Below are 19561 nucleotides of genomic sequence, written 5' to 3'. Positions count from 1 at the left end.
GAGCAGCTGCTCGTGGGTCATCCGCTAAAACGGCATCTAAAGTACATGGCAGGTTAAGATCGAGACGCAGTGCGTTAAAATCCGGACACGACATTAAAATGTGGCGGACCGTCAGCAATTGCCCACATGGGCAGAACGGCGCCGGCGCAGCCGTCAGCAGATGGCGATGGCTGAACCGGCAGTGTCCAATTCTTAACCGGGCCAAAACTACCTCCTCCCGCCGAGAAGGGCGTGAGGAGGACGTCCAAGCCACGGGAAGAGGTTTCAAGGCCCGAAGCTTGTTGGCTGTAAGGGCAGCCCAATCGGCATGCCACAGCGATAAAATGCGCCGACAAATAACCCTGCTAAAATCTGACGAAGGGACACAGCAAGTAGCTGTCCGAGGCTGGAGGACCGCAGCCTTGGCCGCGGCATCTGCGCTGAGCTACCGTGCCGGCTATCTCGAGCACTCCTCCCGCGCGACCTACATTCTCACCTTGTATGTCCACAAACTACATATCCGGACATGTCCGAAAGAACAGACACCATATCCATATAAATATATCGTTCTGGCAATACCGACCATGACCTCCTTCTTCTGTGCGGATGCGCACATATTCCCCGAACTCTTACGAGACTTGGTAAGAATGTCTTCCACGAGTAATGACTGTTGCGGTGGGACACTACGAATGTAGTGTGCGGACAAACAAGGTGAGAGTGTAGGTCTCGCGGGAGGCGTGCTAGAGATAGTCCCTGTGTTCTCCGTGGCCCAGATGGATAGAGCGTCTGCCATGTAAGCACGAGATCCCGGGTTCGAGTCCCGGTCGGGGCACACATTTTCACCTGTCCCCGTTGATATATACCAACGCCCGTCAACAGCTGAAGGTATTAATATAATTCTAATTTCGTTGCAGACACCTGTAGGTCACCAATGGTGTCTGTTGTTTCTGGCATGTCCGAAAGAACAGACACCATATCCATATAAGTATACTTACCATATATGTGACTGCAGTGATGCAAGATTTCCTTTCTTTGACGCCAATTTTGTTCCGAACATACGCAAGGTACGAAATTTTGTTAGAGACATTTCTGTAGCGCAAGTGTGGAAGGAGTCGCGTTGTGGCGTCCGAGTGTACGATTTTTGGTCCACCCTGTATAATGCTGCTTGTTTATAATGACGTCCGTGACGTTCATACCTCCTCTATTGGTTGGAAGTGATCACGTGTCTTATTTCACTTTGAATGTGCTGTATCTCTCTGATTAATAAAAACGCCTGAGGCTTCTCTTGTACTATTCGCTTTTTCTTGCGACACTGGTGAAAATCTGTGCTTAGATAGAAAGCAGATATTTGTCTGACGACTGAGAACCATATAATTCACTTCTAGGAAGCACACGCGCGCTGTCTACCAAGTGTACGTACCTGGGTATGAAGCACGCCCTTCCAGACTCGATGATGCACCGGATGAGCTGCTCGGTGCCGACCTCATCCGCCTTGCTGACGTACGCCGCGACGCGTCGGCTGCGTTCGTATTCGGGCCGCTGCAGAAGCTGCTGGCCACAAAATGAGCTCCAGAGTTGCAGTACAATGAAATTCACATAGCTGAAAACATGTCACTAATGTTTCGAATAAGTGCCATCTATCATAATCAGTACAAAGTAACTTGTAGTTCGGTCTACAAACTGTCTGTGACATCTATGCGTGTCTGCAACAAAATTAACGATTCTTACTTAGTATTTTTTCGTTTAAACCTGAGACACTCTCTGCGTAATACTCGTTATCAAGCGACCACTGAGGTATTTTTTCACGAAGCTATTTTTCACTGATCATAAATAGATCAAGAAGAAATATTTTATTATGTTTTATAGCTAGTAGCTAAACCACGCACTTCTTTTAGCACCGAATTCATATTCGACCTCGGTTATTTCTCCATCATGTACCGTTTTGACACCGAGGCCCACGAGAAAGACTGGCTGGGGCATGTACTTCACGAGACTAGGCTCGTGCTCGCTCGCTAAGCTCATCAGACGAACTGCGTTTCTACACCTGTTAAATGGCAATTCGGTATTTGCGATTGCATGTTTAGGTACAAACGGGAAATGCATCTTCTACTGGAATCCGCTGTTATGAAGCCGTACTGTTTATTAGTCCTACAACGGTTGGAATTCTGCAAGGCAACTAACAATTTGTTAGGTCTTTACTGTGTACAAAAAAGTTAAAATCATGCCAAAATAGCCATCTATTGGATGAGACACTACATCTTGCATGAAATGAGGACTGTTAAGTAGAAGAGACGAAATGCTATAAACATACCGATATACCATTTATATCGAACACGGATCTAAAATTACAGCATACCGCAAAGTTATGTATTTCGTTGTTGGCCGTGCGGGATTAGCCGAGCGGTCTGAGGCGCTGCAGTCATGGACTGTGCGGCTGGTCCCGGCGGGGGTTCGAGTCCTCCCTCGAGCATGGGTGTGTGTGTGTGTGTGTGTGTGTTTGTCCTTAGGATAATTTAAGTTAAGTAGTGTGTAAGCTTAGTGACTGATGACCTCAGCAGCTAAGTCCCATAGGATTTCACACACATTTGAACATTTTTTCGTAGTTGTACTTGTAACCGATAAGACTCCGTAATAGCAGATTCCAGTAGAAGATGTAATTCTCGTTTGTACATAAATACGCAATCACGAGTTACCACGTGCAGAAACGCAGTTTATCCGCCGAGCTGAGAGAGCGAGCTCGGTCCTCCCCTCATGACGTATGCACTGTGGCTTGTCTTTCTCGTGGACCTCGTTTGCCGCACTGTGACGTTATCGTAAGCTAGAATATTAGCAAAACACATGTAATCAGAGGGAAATAAAATTAATTTTTTTCAATATCAAGGGTCGTCTTGTTTGAGTGCAACCACTAACATTCCTCTTTATTACGTAGGAAACATATGGCAGTTGGATTATACACTGGTTGGAGATAAGAAGTTAATTACCAAGAAGACATGGTAGACATCTGTGTAACTTGTACACCCACACGCTATCGGTGGGTGTGCAAATGCTTTAGAGTTGCAATTCTCTATGACAGACATAACGGCCACCACAGTGCATTAATGTTGTTACCAAGACTTGTAGGATATGTAAGGGTGAAAAGCGTCAGATGTTGAGTGAACACTGAAAGACACAGAGATATCGCACATTCGTATTAGACAATGTTATCAGCACCTGGCAGTGTGGAACTCCATTTACGCGTTCGGTCGAATCGTGCAATATCTCGATTTTTTGGTGCATTTGGAAGTGACAGTGGCTCGAGGTTTTACGGAACGTGAACTTGAGGGCAGACATACTTGTCGTTCAGTTTCCGGTCGCCGACGTCTGACCATCACAAGGGAGGATCCTCATACTATGCACCAAGTATATCATAACCCCTTCACATCAGCGCCTGCCATACGAGAACAGGTGATGGACCCCTTGATCCAATCTGTGACATCCCGCACCATAAGTGGGAGACTAGCAGACGGCAACGTTTGCAGACGGAAGCATGGACTGCTGATAAGCGGATTCTCGTTGTGTTGAGCGATGAAGCGTGGTTCTCTCTTACCCCGGATGACCATTGTCAGGCGATTATCGCGGCGAACTGGGGACAAGTCCCATTCTTAAGATGTGGGTAGCTATCACCTAAGACTTCCCGTCTCTGTGAACTGTGCAGCTTTAAAAGACATTACTAAAATTACGATAAAGTATTTGTCAACCTGTGCGGGAATCATGAATTATGCGAGCATAAGAGTTGTGATGAAGTGATATATGAAAGTTTGGATCGACCGCGAGGCGTGCTCGGATAGCCGATTTGATAAGGCAACCGCTCACGATAAAAGGAAAATTCGTATACGAATCTCTGTCCGGCACAAATTTTCGTGTGTCGCAAATATCTGACGTCAATGCACCGTCACAGAACGCAAATCTATTTCGTAATGTTTACCACTGCTGTAATCGTCAAAGACAGTGTCTGTTCCCTTAGACATACAAGCGTGTGTCAAGGACATTGAACCGTGCAGGTACAGAAGCTGCATAAACACAGGCATTGTAAACACCAATAAAAAAAATGAATTTGTGATTTTTGATTGAAAATCCGGAATACTCGAAATTATGATCGCAAACAATAAAAAATATTAAGAGCTGTTCGCGATGACTTATATTTTTTTCAATTACACTGATCAGTCGGAACATTATGACCACCTACCCAATAGCCCGTATGTCCACCTTTGGCACAGATAATAGCGGCGACGCGTCGTAGTATGGAAGCAATGACGCCTTGGTAGGTCTCTTCTAACAATACCACCACTTGCAAAGTAGGTTAGAAATCAAATTAATAATGTTGCTCACGCATCATATATTCGCTTTATCGGGCAACAACAAAGTTATTGACTGTGGATGGTATCGTCAGAATGGAAATAATGAAGTCACTGTAAAAAAGTCATTAATTTTGGCACTTATCTTGAATGGATTCCCACGTAGATTTCGTCGAAGTTGTTATGGCTCATCTTGTTGATTCTAGGGTGATTCCACTTTGACTGCTAGAATGTCCAGATCTGCATTTTAGCAATATTTGAAGACCTAACGAATGCGTTTTTCAGGAAATTCTTAATGATCAAACAATCCCAGATCAGAACAATGGTATGGTAGAAATAATTTTTGACTTGGTGTTCACGATCCACATTTTTATTAAACTTCTTGTAAATTCACATATACTTCTTCTTAACTGTCACATCATCAAGAAAACAGTTTTGTATCGATCTTCATGTATTTAATTTCCACTTTAACCAAACACAAGACTTGACTGTTCTTTTACAAAGCGAAATAACAACTTAACTTCTGCAAAGTGAAACCAAGACTGCTCTGTGCGTATTCGCGCCAAAACGGTTAGAAATAAGCCAAAGATTTTGACAGTCTCACAGAAATAAATGCACACAAGAACCATATCACTGCAATATATCGATACATCGGAGTACCTACACATTAATAAAACCAAAAGTGAATATCGTCACAAAAATATGTCTGTTACTTCGCAGAAAAGTAGTACTATGTGCCGTAATGGTCACGTAAATAAAGAACCATTACACTCTGGAGGGAGTTGGCACCACGTCTGGACACGCAAGTCATCTAATTCCCATAAATTCCTGGGAGGAGGGCATTGAGGGGACAGCACATCAATTGGAACTCGACACTGTGGTCCTTGAATCATTCCATCACACTCACGGCCTTGTGACATGGCGCATTATCTTGTTGAAAAATGCCATTGGCTTCGGGAAACATGATCGTCATGAAGGGCTGTACGTGGCATGCAACCAACGTACGATACTTCTCATGGTGCCTTTCACGAGGGTCACTGGACCCATGGATAGACATGAACGTTTCCCGTAGCATAATGGAGCCGTCACCAGCTTGTCTCTTTCCCGCAGTGTATGTGTCAATGTCTTGCTCCCCTGGAAAAGACGGTTTCACGCCCTCCCAACGGCATGATGAAAACGGTATCGAGATTCATCACACCATACAACGCGCTGCAAGGCGCCAGCGCCCAATGCCGATGGTAACGTGCCCATTTCAGGCGTAGTTGCCGACGTAGTGTTAACATTGCCACGTGTATGGGTCGTCGGTTGCGGAGGCCCATCGTTAGGGATGTTCGATGCACTGTGTGTTGAGACACACTTGTACTCTGCCCAGCATTTAAGTTTGATGTTAGTTGCGTCACAGTTCACCGCCTGTCCTATTGTACCAGTCTGCCGAGCCTACAACGTCCGACATCTGTAATGAGGGGTAGTCGACAGACCTTCGCGACGTCTGGACATGATTTCCCTTGGTTTCGCCACGTGTTGAAGACACTCACCACAGCACTTCTCAAACAGTCTACAAGATGATGATGAAGAAGATGATGATGATGATGTTTGGTTTGTGGGGCGCTCAACTGTGCTGTCATCAGCGCCTGTACAAAGTCCCAATTTTTACTCCGTCCATTTGTTTTCACAATCCAATCTAGTCACTGGCACAAATGATGATGATGATGAAATGCTGAGGACAACACAGACACCCAGTCCCCAGGCAGAGAAAATCCCCGGGACCCCGTGATCCAGAGGTACCAACGCTAGCCACTAGACCACCAGCTGTGGACAACAGTCCACAAGTCATCCAGTTTCCGAAATGTTTGTACCGAGCCTCCGGGCCAAAGCAGTCTGCTTCAGTTAAACTCAGATAGATCATGCGCCTTCCCCGTTCTACACATGGACAGCACGCTCACTGATGCTACATGAACAGTGTGTGTGTGTGTGTGTGTGTGTGTGTGTGTGACCAGTAGTCTTTCCTCGCCAGGTGACGCTACTATCGCCTGGACGGGTTTATATCGATAGTAGGTCTGTGGTCATAACGTTCTGGCTGATCAGTGTATAGGACAGTTGTGAACCCATCTCACATCATATTACAGTCCATTTTTAATTTCACATTGTTTTGCGTTCTGGAAACGATTGAGTTCTCATTGTTATCGTAAGATTTTGTATATTGCATGAACTTAATCCGTACAGTTTCGTCATGTGTTTCCTCATTTATATGTAGCATTCACAAACGTGTCTGTCTTAGTTCCTGATACCTATGTACATTTCATAAGAGTGCGTTAACGTATATCACAACTGCAACGACAGAATTCCAAGCTGTTTCCCAACAGCGACCCCTGAACTGTCAGGCTTCAAGTTAATACATCAGCTCAATGGAAAACAAGAGCAGTTAGCGAAACATGCTGTTGTACATCTCGATCAGAGTATAAGTCACGAACAAGTTAGGGCATTCAAGACAATACGAAGTGGCACATGAACTGTTACGACTGAACGCACTGTATTAAAGAAACTGTGCATTGCTGCAACGAGTCACTGGTCGCCCGGTGGCAATTCACTTCGGCTGCTGCTAAGAGCTGGTTCATCGTTCTCTGTCAAATATGTTAATACCACTGACGTTTAATCAATGGCGTCATCCACAAGAAAACAATGCGTGATACTTGACAGATGCCACCTTTTAGGAGAAAGAATCATGCCTCTACACGGTCATGACGAGTTATCTGAATTATACTTACAGAACTCCCGTACACCCAACATTCAGTCGCACACTGTACCATTCACCTCATTGGCTCTACCGCTCATTGATGGCTGGCCTTATGCTGACAGATGTAACGTTATTCCTGAAATGTTGCGCTCTCGCGGTAACGTTACAAGGAGTAGCCACACCTACAGCACCTGATAAAAGGCATCCGTACACCCTCTCGTAATGTAGAATTGATCGCTATACAGGAGGAGGAGCCACCAGTATAAAACAATGTGGTGAGTATTATACTGTCAGCAGTGAAGAAGTAACATCAGAATGGGCCGGGCAGGAGACAGTTCAGTGACTTTGAACATGAAGCAGTCGTTGGATGTCAGCTGAGAGACAGATCCAACAGGGACATTTCAAACTTCCTAAAGCTGCTTAAGTCGACTGTTGGGGATGAGACTGTGAAGTGAAAACGCGAAGGTAGACCTACAGCTAAACCAAGACGACTTGGAGTTTATGTGCTGACGGACAGGGATCGTCGACCGTTGAGGAGGGTGGTTGTAAAAATCCGCATGAAATCAGCGGAATGTATCACGAGTGACTTCCAAAGTGCTACCAGCAGTAGAGATAGCACAATGACTGTGCGTAGCGAGCTAAAAAGGAAGGAGTACAACAGCCACACATTTATGTGGTCATTGCTAATCGATTCTTCAGGTGGGGTGAAGAACGACGCTAACGGACACTGGATGACTGGAAACGAGTGATTAGGAGCGATGAATGACGCTATACCCTGTAGCAATCCAACGGAATGGTTTAGGTCTGGTGAATATCTGGAGAACACGACCTGCCATCATGTGCAGTGCCAACAGCGAAGAATGGAGGGTGTTTATCGTGGTTAGTGTGTCATCACTTTCACTGTGCTTAAGAAAACATTAAATACGGAAAGATATGAACACATATTACAGAACTGTGTACTACGTGTAATAGAAGAACAGTTCGGAGACGGTGATTGTGTCAGCAGGATAATACACCCTGTCATAAAGCAGCATATTAGAGGCAATGATTTGTGGACAACTTCATTTCTGAAATGGACTGGTCTGCCGAGAGTCCCGAACTGAACCCACTGAAATACCCTTGGGATGCTTTATAACATCGACTTCGCTCTAGACTGGAGCGTCAAACATCACTATCTACTCTGGTTTCGACTTTTGATCAAGACTGGGCTGCAGTTTCTCTTGTGACATTCAGAGAACTCATTGAAAGTGCCCCTAACAAAGTTCAAGTCGACAAAGGCAAAAGGTCTTCGCACCACATATTAATAATGTTCAGAGATAGGTGTACGGATACCTTTGATCATTATTGTATACATGTTTTAGCCAATTGCGATTCCATCTTACACAGTGAAGCGCATAAAATGCTATCTGAAATCGGTAACACGTTGTACACTTTATTTCGTTTCACTGTGTAGTTAATTACGAATGCAATGGTGTAGGTTGTAAGATATGGTTCAAATGGTTCTAAGCATTATGGGACTTGACATCTGACGTCATCAGTCCCCTAGACCTAGAACTAATTAAACCTAACCAACCTAAGGACATCACACACATCCATGCCCAAGGCAGGATTCGAACCTGCGACAGTAGCAGCAGCGCGATTCCGGACTCAAGCGCCTAGAACCGCTTGGCCACAGTGGGCGGCAGGTTGTAAGATATAACACAAGAATTTCTTGAATCGACCGTCATCTGCAGATGGGTTTCCGTGAACAGTAGCAACGCCTTGGAACAATTATAAATATGTCAATAAGTAAGAACAACTTGAGGAGCCGTGGCAAAACCACGGACAGACGCCTCGCCGGTGGTAACCACAATAACGTGAACAAGAGCGCTAGAAGACGAGACAGAAAATGAAAAAGCTACGTGACCGACGAAGAAATAAAAGACTAAGACGAAGATGATGCTGGCTTAGAAGTCACGGCATGGCGTAGCTGATTGGCTGCAGCGACGGCCTCTCGCGGAATATCGAAGAGCTGTAGTTCCAGGGACACAGAGTGGTCACGGCAGGTGCGGTAGCAAGACATTTTCAGGAGCGCTACGGGCAGGACATCGCATACGTGGTTAGCTAAAGAATATTAGTCCGTCTTCGGATTGCTCTGTCTCTCCTGGTTCCACTTTAATGCGCTGCAGATGATCATTAACTGTATGGTTTCGTAAAACTGTGTAAAAAATAAGGACTGAAAAACGTGTATAAAAAAAAATGCGGCGGAAAGTAGTCGTTTAATGTAATAGTTGTATCGATAAATTATTTTCACTTAATTTTCTTCTTTAACTGCTTAATAATTAAATATTTTCCTTATAAGCACTAATGTTACACTGATAAGCCGAAACATTCTGACCGCTGCCCACTGCGGGATTCAGTGCCGTCTGACGACGTTGACGTTGACGATGCGACCACGTCAATCGGTAAGGAAAGAGCGAGGGCGGTCAATAAGTAATGGAACACATTTTATTTTTCTCTGGAATCATGTTGATTTCATTCAGGATTCCACTACACGATATTATTCCTCAATTTGTGGGCTAAAAAATCCTATTTTTCTACATAATCCCCGTTCAATGCGACGGCGTTGCGCCACCTTACTGGGAAGGTCTGTATGGCTTCATGGTAGCACTCTACTGGTCGACGTCGGAGCCAGCGTCTTGCTGCATCAATAACCTCCCCTTAAAAAACTTACTGCTTCCTTCAAATGGCTCTGAGCACTATGGGACTTAACATCTTAGGTCATCAGTCCCCTAGAACTTAGAACTACTTAAACCTAACTAATCTAAGGACATCACACACATCCATGCCCGAGGCAGGATTCGAACCTGCGACCGTAGCAGTCCCGCGGTTCCAGACTGCAGCGTCTAGAACCGCACGGCCACCATGGACGGCTGACTTACTGCTTCCTGCGAACTGCATCCTTCATTAGGCCAGATGGACGTCGGAAGGCGTGAGATCCGGGATGTATGGTAGACGATGAAAAACAGTTCAATGACTTTTGTGAGCTCGTCCCGGGTGTGCAGACTTCTGTAAGGGCTTGAGTTGCCATGGTGAAGAACAAGTTCGTTTGCATTTTTGCGGCGACGAAAACGCTGAAGTCGATTCTTCAGTTTCCTGAAGGTAGCACAACACACTTCCCGTTGATCGCTGCACAATGAGGAAGGGCATCAATGAGAATAACCCTTCACAGTCCCAGAAGATCGTCGTCATAACTCTACCGGCTGAGGGTGCGGCATTGAACTTTTTCTTCGGAGGAGAGGTGGTGTGGAGCTACTTCTAGTTCGAAGTGAGGAACCCATGTTTCATCGGCTGCGACAATGATTGACAAAAAACTGTCACGATCAGCTTCGTAACGCGCAAGCAATTCCGCACAGATGGTCCTTCGTTGCTCTTTATGGTCTTCTGTTCGGCGGCGAGGAACCCATGTGACACACATCTTTGAGCAGCACAACTGGTGGCGAGTGCTTCAGCACTACCAACAGAGATGCACAGTTGCACAAGGTGTTTGATTGTGATCCGTCGGTCAGGTCGAAAGACAGTATCTGCACGTTCCAACACTGTAGGAGTCAGAGCTGTGCGCGGCTGGATTGCACGCGGGATATCGGACAGGTGTGTCACCTTGTTGCGATGATGACTGACGCCTCCCCCAACGACTCATCGTGCTTTTGTTCACTGCCAGCTCTCCGTACGCCTTGTGCAAGGACTACGAATGTCTGACACTTCTGGTTTTCTGCCAAAAGAAACTCAGTGGCAGCTCTCTGCACATGCGTTACAGACGCTGTTTGAACGCTATCTATAGCGCCACCACCCATCGGGATTTCATGACTATAGTTGCTTAAGCGGGAATAGTCCAAGATGTCCCACCACAAATTGCGCGTTTTTCAACCGAAACTGGCCGAGAGAAAAAATTTTGGCATAGCGTATTGAACGCCCGTGGTATATAAGGGAAGCAGAGACGGCTGCGGAATCATTCAACGGACAATACGGATTGCAAGCGGGTAAATCCACTGACTTAAGCGACTTTGATAAACGGCAGATTGTCATTGGCTGGCGGCTGCGAACGAGCATCTCGGAGACGGCGAACCTGGTCGGCTGTTCGCGTGCTGCCGTTGTTATTATCTCCGTAAAGTGGCTGAAGGACTGTGAAACCACGATTAAGCGATTAGGCGTTGGACATCCACGTCTCATCACAGAACATGCAGGTTGGAAGCTTTCCTACAGGATAGAAGGCGATCTGTGACAGATGTGGCGACAAAGTACAGTGCTGGTGCAAGCACAAGTGTTTGGGAGCCCATCGTTTGGCATACACTGTCGAACATGGAACCCCAAAGCAAACGACCGCTACGGTTTGCAATGTTGATCCTGTGAGATCGTCAATTGCGACTATATTGCGTACGGCATCATCTAAACTGAATCGTGGATAGATGGAAAATTATCGCCTGGTCGTATAAATCTTTTTTATTTATTTATTTATTTATTTTTTGACAACAGTTTTATAGTATAGTTCAAAGACGCCGCCACCCAGGCGAACAACTACTCGAAACTTTCATTGTGGCACGGACGCAGGCCGTTGGGGCCAGTATTGTAATATGGGGGGGGGGGGGGGGGATATACCTGGGCTTTAATCGGTCCTGTAGTGGTAATCCAAGGCGCCATGATAATTGTGGAATATGTGAAGATTATTGCAGGTCACCCGCATCCTGTCACGCTTGATGTTTATCCCGACAGAGGAGGCATCTTCCAGAAGGGTAACTGTTCGTTAACAAGACCAGGCTCGTACCATAGTGGATTTCTGAGCATGATAGTGAATTCACGTTCATGTCTTAGCCACCACACTTGCATGACCACCGACTCGTAATTTACCGTGACCAGTGCGTTGACATAAGGTGCCACATACTCCCGAAAACGGACCAAGAACTAGTCGAATCGCAACAGTATTGCGTTCCAAAGGCGAAAAAACATACTATTCAGCAAGCTGTCACAAAGTTTTGGCTTACCAGTGTATGTAAATTGCATATTAAGTAACAGAAATTTAAAAGGGCTGAGTTTGAGCTATATTAAATCTGGAGGGTTGCATCCTGAGAATCCGATGGAAAGTGTTCTGGATAGTCAGAGACACTTACGTAGTAAAACACAGTAAGATCACCTTTTTTTAAACTTAAATTACTTGTTTAAAAATGTACGTTCTGCAACAACATCAAGATTGCAGACTACCATTAAATTACGTAAAATACGAAAAATTTTGTAAATAGTAAACAAAATCTTTCTTTCTTGTCTTTCACCCACATATGTCTCAGATGATTTTTATCTGACATTCTAGACAAGTGAATTAGTGGCCAAATGCCGCAGTCCATCTGCATTAAATAACTGTTCATTCCCAATAAAACAGTCTGATAATCTGCGAGTCTCCGACCGATGTAAAAAGTCATCAAGTCAGTGGAATGCCACTAATTAAGCTAGTCACCAGCACGCTCATATCTTTTTCTGTTTCTGAATTAGCGATCCCACTTTTACGCAAGATGTCTCGATAGTGGACCTAACTAACTTCTTCAGGTGCTTTGAAACGTGGTCCTATGAGCACTTATTGCTTGAATGCCAGCATGACTGCGACTGTTTTGTCCTTACGTTCATATAATTTTCACTATCAAATAAAAAGTTCAGTTTGTGATCTTGTGCTTTCCATCGTAGCTCACCTACCAATAGGAATTTTAGTTCACACTTACATTTAAGCTTTCGCTATGCAACAGCTGGACATGTACTTTTCTTTTGTGTCATCAGTCTTCTGACTGGTTTGATAAGGCCCGCCAGAAATTCCTCTTCTGTGCCAAGCTCTTCATCTCAGAGTAGCACTTACGACCTACGTCCTCAATAATTTGCTAGATGTATTCATCTCTGTCTTCCTCTACAGATTTTGCCCTCTACAGCTCCCCCTAGTACCATGGAAGTCATTCCCTGATGTGTTATTATCCTGTCCCATCTCCTTGTCAGTGTGTTTCACATATTCCTTTCCTCTCCGATTCTGTGCAGAACCTCCTCATTCCCTATCTTATTAGTCCGCCTAATTTTCAACATTCGTCTGTAGCACCACATCTCAAATGCTTCGAATCTCTTCTGTTCCGGTTTTCCCACAGTCCATGTTTCACTACCGTATAATGCTGTGATGCAAACGTATATTCTCAGAAATTTCTTCCTCAAATTAAGGCATATGTTTGATATTAGTAGACTTCTCTCGGCCAGAAATGCCCTTTTTGCCAGTGCTAGAGTTCTTTTGATGTCCTCCATGGTCCGTCCGTTTTTGGTTATTTTGCAGACTAGATAATAGAATTCCTTAAATTCATGTACTTCGTGACCATCACTCCTCATGTTAAATTTTTCTCTGTTCTCATTTCTGCTAATTCTCATTTCTTTCGTCTTTCTTCTATTTACTCCAATCCATATTCTGTATCCATTAGATTGTTCATTCCATTCAGAAGATCATGTAGTTCTTCATCACTTTCACTTAGGATAGCAATGTCATCGGCGAATTGTATCATTGATATCCGTTCCCCTTTAATTTTAATTCCACTCCTAAAACTTTCTTTTATTTCCATAATTGGTTTTTCGATGTACAGATTGAACAGTAGGGGTGAAAGACTACATTCCTGCCTTACACCATTTTTATCCGAGCACTTCGCTCTTGGTCGTCCATTCTTATTATTCCCTCTCCGTTCTTGTACATATTGTATATTACCCTCTCTCCCTAGAGGTTACCCTTATTTTCCTCAGAATTTCGAACATCTTACACCATTTCACTTTGTCGAACGTTTACTTAGTCGACAAATCCTATGAACATGTCTGGATTTTTCTATAATTTTGCTTCCATTATCAACCGTAACGTCAGAATTGATTCTCTTGTGTCTTTACTTTTCCTAAAGCCAAACTGATCGTCATGTAAGACATACTCAATTTTCTTTGTCATTCTCTGTATATTATTCTTGTAAGCAACTTGAATGTATAAAATGTTAAGTTGTTTATGCAACAGTGTTCGCACTTGTCGGCTCTTGCAGTCTGCGGAATGATGTTTTTCCGAAAAACTGATGGTATGTCCCCAGACCCAAACATTCTACACACCAACCTGAGCTGCCGTTTTATTGCCACTTCCCCTAAATGATTTTAGAAATTCCGATGGAATGTTATCAATCCATCCTGCCTTATTTGATATTAAGTCCTTCAAAGGTGTCTTAAATTCTGATTCTGATACTGTATCACATATCTCTTCTAAATAGACTCTTGTTTCTTCTTCTTCTAGCACATCAGAGAAATCTTCCCCCTCATACAGGCCTCCAATGTCGTCTTTCCACCTGTCCGCTCTCTCCTCTGCATTTAAGAGTGGGATTCCCGATGCACTCTCAATGTTAACACCCTTAATTTTAATTTCACTGAAGGTTGTTTTGACTTTCCTATATGCTGAGTCATCCATTCCGACACTCATTGATTTTTCGATTTCTTCACATTTTTCGTGGAGCTATTTTGTCTTGGCTTCCGTGCACTTCCTGTTTATTTCATTCCTCATGTACTGCTCGCTGGAAGTGGAGACTTTGCGAAGCTGGCGCCCCAGAGTAGGTCAGACCGCGGTGTAGATGTTGGCAGGCGGCCATCTCCACCCTGGAGTAGTTCTCGCGAGATTCAGACGCAGCAAAACGTGGTGACCTCGGCACACCATTCGGCGCAATTGTGCTCTGGTGCACCTGATATACGATCTTCCAACGACCGCTGCAGGGAGCGCCAACCCAACCCAACCCGCAGACCACGGCGACGATGCGCTCAGCGAGCGAGCAGAGTTCTGTCGGGACAACCAGTGCATTCCCACTGCAGCAGATGAATGCAGTTCCATAATGGATGCATCTGTTTCCGGCAATTTCCTTTGCCATTTAATGGAACATTCATGCGGAGTACATAGAGGCCATCACACTTCTCTTACTACAGCGTGTCCCACGAAAAATGATCAATATATGGCAGGAACGATTATGTGAATCAAAATACTTCATATGATCATAAGTCCTGTTTCGAATGGCTTCCGAGAAAGAACACATTTAATGTAAACTGTTATTTATGTTCTGTATAATCCAATATACTCTCAGGTTTTCACATGTACAACTTCTAGTAACCACTATAACATGCATTCTACAAAATATTAATTGAACAAATACGTATTTTTAACAAATTCACCTCTAACCATCATCGTACACGCCACATTATAGCCGTTGTAACGTCCACAATTATGTTCAAATATCCCACTGTCAACTTCATTGCATTTCTGCACTCTTGGGAGAACACGCTGTGCTGCTTGTCTGAGTGACTCAGCACGTTCCCTAATGAAGGGCCGGCCGGAGTAGCCGAGCGGTTCTAGGCGCTTCAGTCTGGAAACGCGCGACAGCTACGGTCGCAGGTTCGAATCCTGCCTCTGGCATGGATGTGTGTGATGTCCTTAGGTTAGTTAGGTTTAAGTGGTTCTAAGTTCTAGGGGACTGATGACCTCAGAAGTTAAGTACCATAGCGCTCAGAGCCATTTGAACCTAATGAAGGAAGCAGCGTCCATGATGCGACCAAGCAGTTCATCTCGCGTATTCACCGTCGTTTGTACACACCAGAATTCGTCCAACACCATAAACAAAAATGTAATGGCGTAAGGTTAGGCAGTGTTGGTGGTTAATTAATTATACTACTGCAACCATACCGACCATTAGGGTAAGTGCGGCTGAGGTGTTCCCTCACACGACTGATAATATGAGGAGGGGCTCCGTCGTTCCTCATACGTCTGGTAAATTGTTGAGGGGCTCCTTGATGCTGGAAATACATTGCAGTCCCCGTAGCCAAACGAATGTCATCAACGTTTTCAAGAAATGCATTTTTCAAAAAATGCAAGTAATTCTGTCCCGTCATTGCTCTTCTAAAATGATTGGAGCTCCAACACGTTACCTACAATGTCACGCCAAACATTAATCGAAACTTGGAAATAGATTTCAACTGCAGCATCTGGATTTTCCAGCAATCATTGATGATTATAAGGTGTGTTGTTGATTCCATTCCGTGTAAATATTGTTTCATCAGTGAACAGTATTAACGGAAGCAAACGACGATTATTATTTAACCAATGACAAAATTCAAGCCCTGCAGTGTTGTCAATGTGAAGATTGTGGATACGCTCTATCTGGAAGGCTACAAGTTTTCCGCATGTCTTTCATGGGTCACTGATATTGTTAGAACGTAACAAATGTTTTGATTTCGTTTTTCAAAAAAATGATAAGGTTCATAAGGTTGTTTGGTGAGCATTTCACAATTAAGCTATGTAAAGAAGTTTAGGGTCCATGTCCAGGTGATCCTAAAGGGCGTGAAGATCCCTGTCAAAGAACTGGTGTTTATTAAAGGTCAAAGAGAAAAATTTGGGCGAGTTGGATGGTATCACATTGGGTTAACAGATCTACCTGAGCACGGAAGGCAAATTAAAAAACAAAAGGGGCAAGAAAATTAATTAAGAAGAATTTCTGAATATAAGCTCAAAATGAAGAATTAACATTACAGTTAAATGAAATTCTTTTCTCCGAAAAAGATGAAGAGGCAGTGATGTTGAAGTTTGTGAATATCCTTTGCAGATATCATGTGATGACTTGATGTACCCTCTACCTGAAATACAAGTTAGTATAATACATTACAATTGCGCAATGTTGCATTGCAAAGTATTACGTGTCGTGTCGCTCTTTGTGCTACAGGTGCCATTACAACAGCGAAATATTGGATGCTGGATTAATTACCGAAGGAGACAGCACACTCACTGTATATCTCAATAAAATAAAAAGGGCCCAAGAGAAAGTCACGAATCACTTGATTATGAATTTCATGGTCGTTGCAGGATAGGCAAGATGCCATCTATCTTCTTTAATGGACACCAAGATTCCACTGAAGTTGTGTTACAGCCAGATAACTCAAGTTATCCGTTTCCAAGTATTGTGAAAGAAGAGCGTTAAATTGTTTGCAGTCAGCCAGGTGGAAGGTACGAGGGTGAGTCAATTATTATCCCCGAAGCAGTTAAAAAAATTGTACTATAATCAAACAGGAAACTTACACGAATATCATTTTTCGACATACCCTCCTTGCGTTTCAGCGCACTTGGTACATCGTTGTACAAGCTTCCTGATGCGCTCATAAGAGAAGGTTCTGCGAGCAAACAAGTGATAGTCAGACGGGGCAAGATAGAGACTATATGGAGGATGATCCAGTACTTCAAATTTGAGTTTCTGGAGCGATTCAGCAGTATGCGGACGGGCATTGTCGTGCAACAACACAACACCTTTTGACAGCAATTTTCGGCGTTTGCTTCCAATAGCAGGCTGGCAGTATGCATCTCAATGTAACGTACACTGTTTATTGTTGTGCCCCTTTATGTTCCAGTACTGGACCGTAAGCATCAGTTTTCCTACAGACGGTTGGGTCTCGAACATTTTCTTGGCCGTCGAATTTGGATGTTTCCATTCCATACTCTGCCGTTTACTCTCCGGCTCGTAATGATGGATCCATGTTTCGTCACCAGTAACGATACTGTGTAAAAAATTGTCCCCTTCGTTACCATAGCGATCCAAATGTTTTTTTCAGATGTTAAAGCGCGTTTGTTTATGCAACTGTGTGAGTTTCTGAAACCTAAGTCAATTGTGGATGGTTTCGTCGGCAGAACCGTGACTATTTTGCAGAGGATGTGACACTTCGTCAATAGTTCATCTTCTGTCCAAGAGAATCATTTCACGTGAACGCTCAATGGTTTCTTCATTTGTGGCGGTAAACGGTCGCCCGGCTCCTCCATCGTGCGTAACACTTGTGCGACCATTTCAGAATTTTTCAATACATTCGTAGACACTCCGTTGTGGCAAAACACTGTGACCCAACTGTACCGAAAGTTTTCGATGACTTTCGGCCCCTGATACGCCTCCCGATCACAAAAAACGGATCACTGCACGTTTCTCTTCTTTGGTGCAAGTAGGCAGCGGAGCAGCCATGATTAACAGCACGGCAGCCATAACGAAACTAACCTAACAGCTTGAAAATTGCAAAGCATGTGTCATCAACGTAAAACGACAGTACTACCAAAATAAACAAAAATATAGCTCAATTGTTGGTAATAATTGACTTACCCTCGTACTAGTACATGCTTGGAGTAGTACAGTCTATAAGCAGCTTAGGAGGGTGAACGCCGTGTGTTCGGTCCTAGGTCGTCTTCGTTATACAAAAGGCTCCCACAATTTGGTAAACACTCTACGATAAGGAATTCGACGTGATGGAAAGCACCGTTGTTATTCTTCGATAGCAGCACTAGTGCTACCATCCCAGAAGTCTTAGACGTATGCTATGCTTGTATGTTCTTCGTTAGAGTTGATGTATGTCATTTTAGCCAGCGTGTGTATAAAGACCATTAACCGATGCTTCTCTTTGACACACTCTCAGTGTGGTAGTTGGCAACGAAGTCAGGAAGTCGGTGAAGAAGGGGGCAGCGAGGGGCGGGGGGGGGGGGGGGGTTGCAAGACACACACGTTTTTGCTTGTAGCTCAGAAGCAAATGTACATTAATTTGTTCTACCCCGTAAACAATTCGGAATAGGCCATACGGCAGCATGAAGGTTTTAGTTACAGATGAGCTTTCATGTCATATCCCTGAACGTTTGACGCCACGAATTTAACACTTCGGGGGACGTACCGATGTCTTGCGCAAGTGGGCGTTGAAATAATTCAGTGACAAAAGTTGAAAACTTGAAAACTTGTACCGGACCGGGACTCGAACCCGGATTTCTCGTTTTAAGCGAGCGGTCGCCTTAACTGCTTCGGCTGTCTGGACACACTTTGCGTCCGACCCAAATTCTCAACTTACCGCACCGCACCGCACGCTACGAAGTAGCGTCAACTGCCCACTACCTCATTTGCTCGCAGCGTTTCTTGTAGTCTCACAAGAGGTACGGACGCTATGTGCATCCGCGTTGAGCAGGCAAGTGAAAATTTGTTGACTTCTCTGATATCCGCAATTCAGATGCACAGTGGGATCCGTGCCAGACGTGGATTACAGGGCACGCAGCGAGCAATGAGGTAATGGGCAGTGGACGCTACTTCGTAGCTTGCGGTAAGTTGAAAATTTGGGTCGGACGCAAAGCATGCTCGGATAGCCGAAGCGGTTAACGGGACAGCTGTAGAAAAGCGGGAACTTCGGGTTCGAGTCCCGGACCGGCACAAATTTTCAACTTTCGCCATTGAATTATTCCATCGCCCATTTGTGGCTGACATCGGTACCTCCTTTGAAATGTTGATATTTACACCCGATGTATAAAAAAAGGTGGTGCCGGTTGGGACGGACATGTTCAGTTACAGATGAACTTTCATGTCATATCCCTGAACGTTTGACGCCAAAAATTAAACATTTCAAGGGAGGTACCGATGTCAGCCACAAATGGGCGATGGAATAATTCAATGGCGAAAGT

General features: G+C 44.3%; 1 protein-coding gene across 1 annotated transcript in view; it reads right to left on the bottom strand.

The window, feature by feature from the left end:
- LOC126187597 (5-formyltetrahydrofolate cyclo-ligase-like) overlaps positions 1 to 19561 on the bottom strand; it is an 89689-nt gene that overhangs the window by 37790 nt on the left and 32338 nt on the right. Inside the window, exon 3 of the mRNA XM_049928784.1 lies at positions 1400 to 1527. Within this exon, the coding sequence (XP_049784741.1) occupies positions 1400 to 1527 (128 nt within the window). The remainder of the gene's footprint in view (positions 1 to 1399; positions 1528 to 19561) is intronic.

The sequence above is a fragment of the Schistocerca cancellata genome, chromosome 5 (assembly GCF_023864275.1).
Source record: "Schistocerca cancellata isolate TAMUIC-IGC-003103 chromosome 5, iqSchCanc2.1, whole genome shotgun sequence".
NCBI lineage: Eukaryota > Metazoa > Arthropoda > Insecta > Orthoptera > Acrididae > Schistocerca > Schistocerca cancellata.
This window is presented reverse-complemented; position numbering and strand designations above follow the sequence as displayed.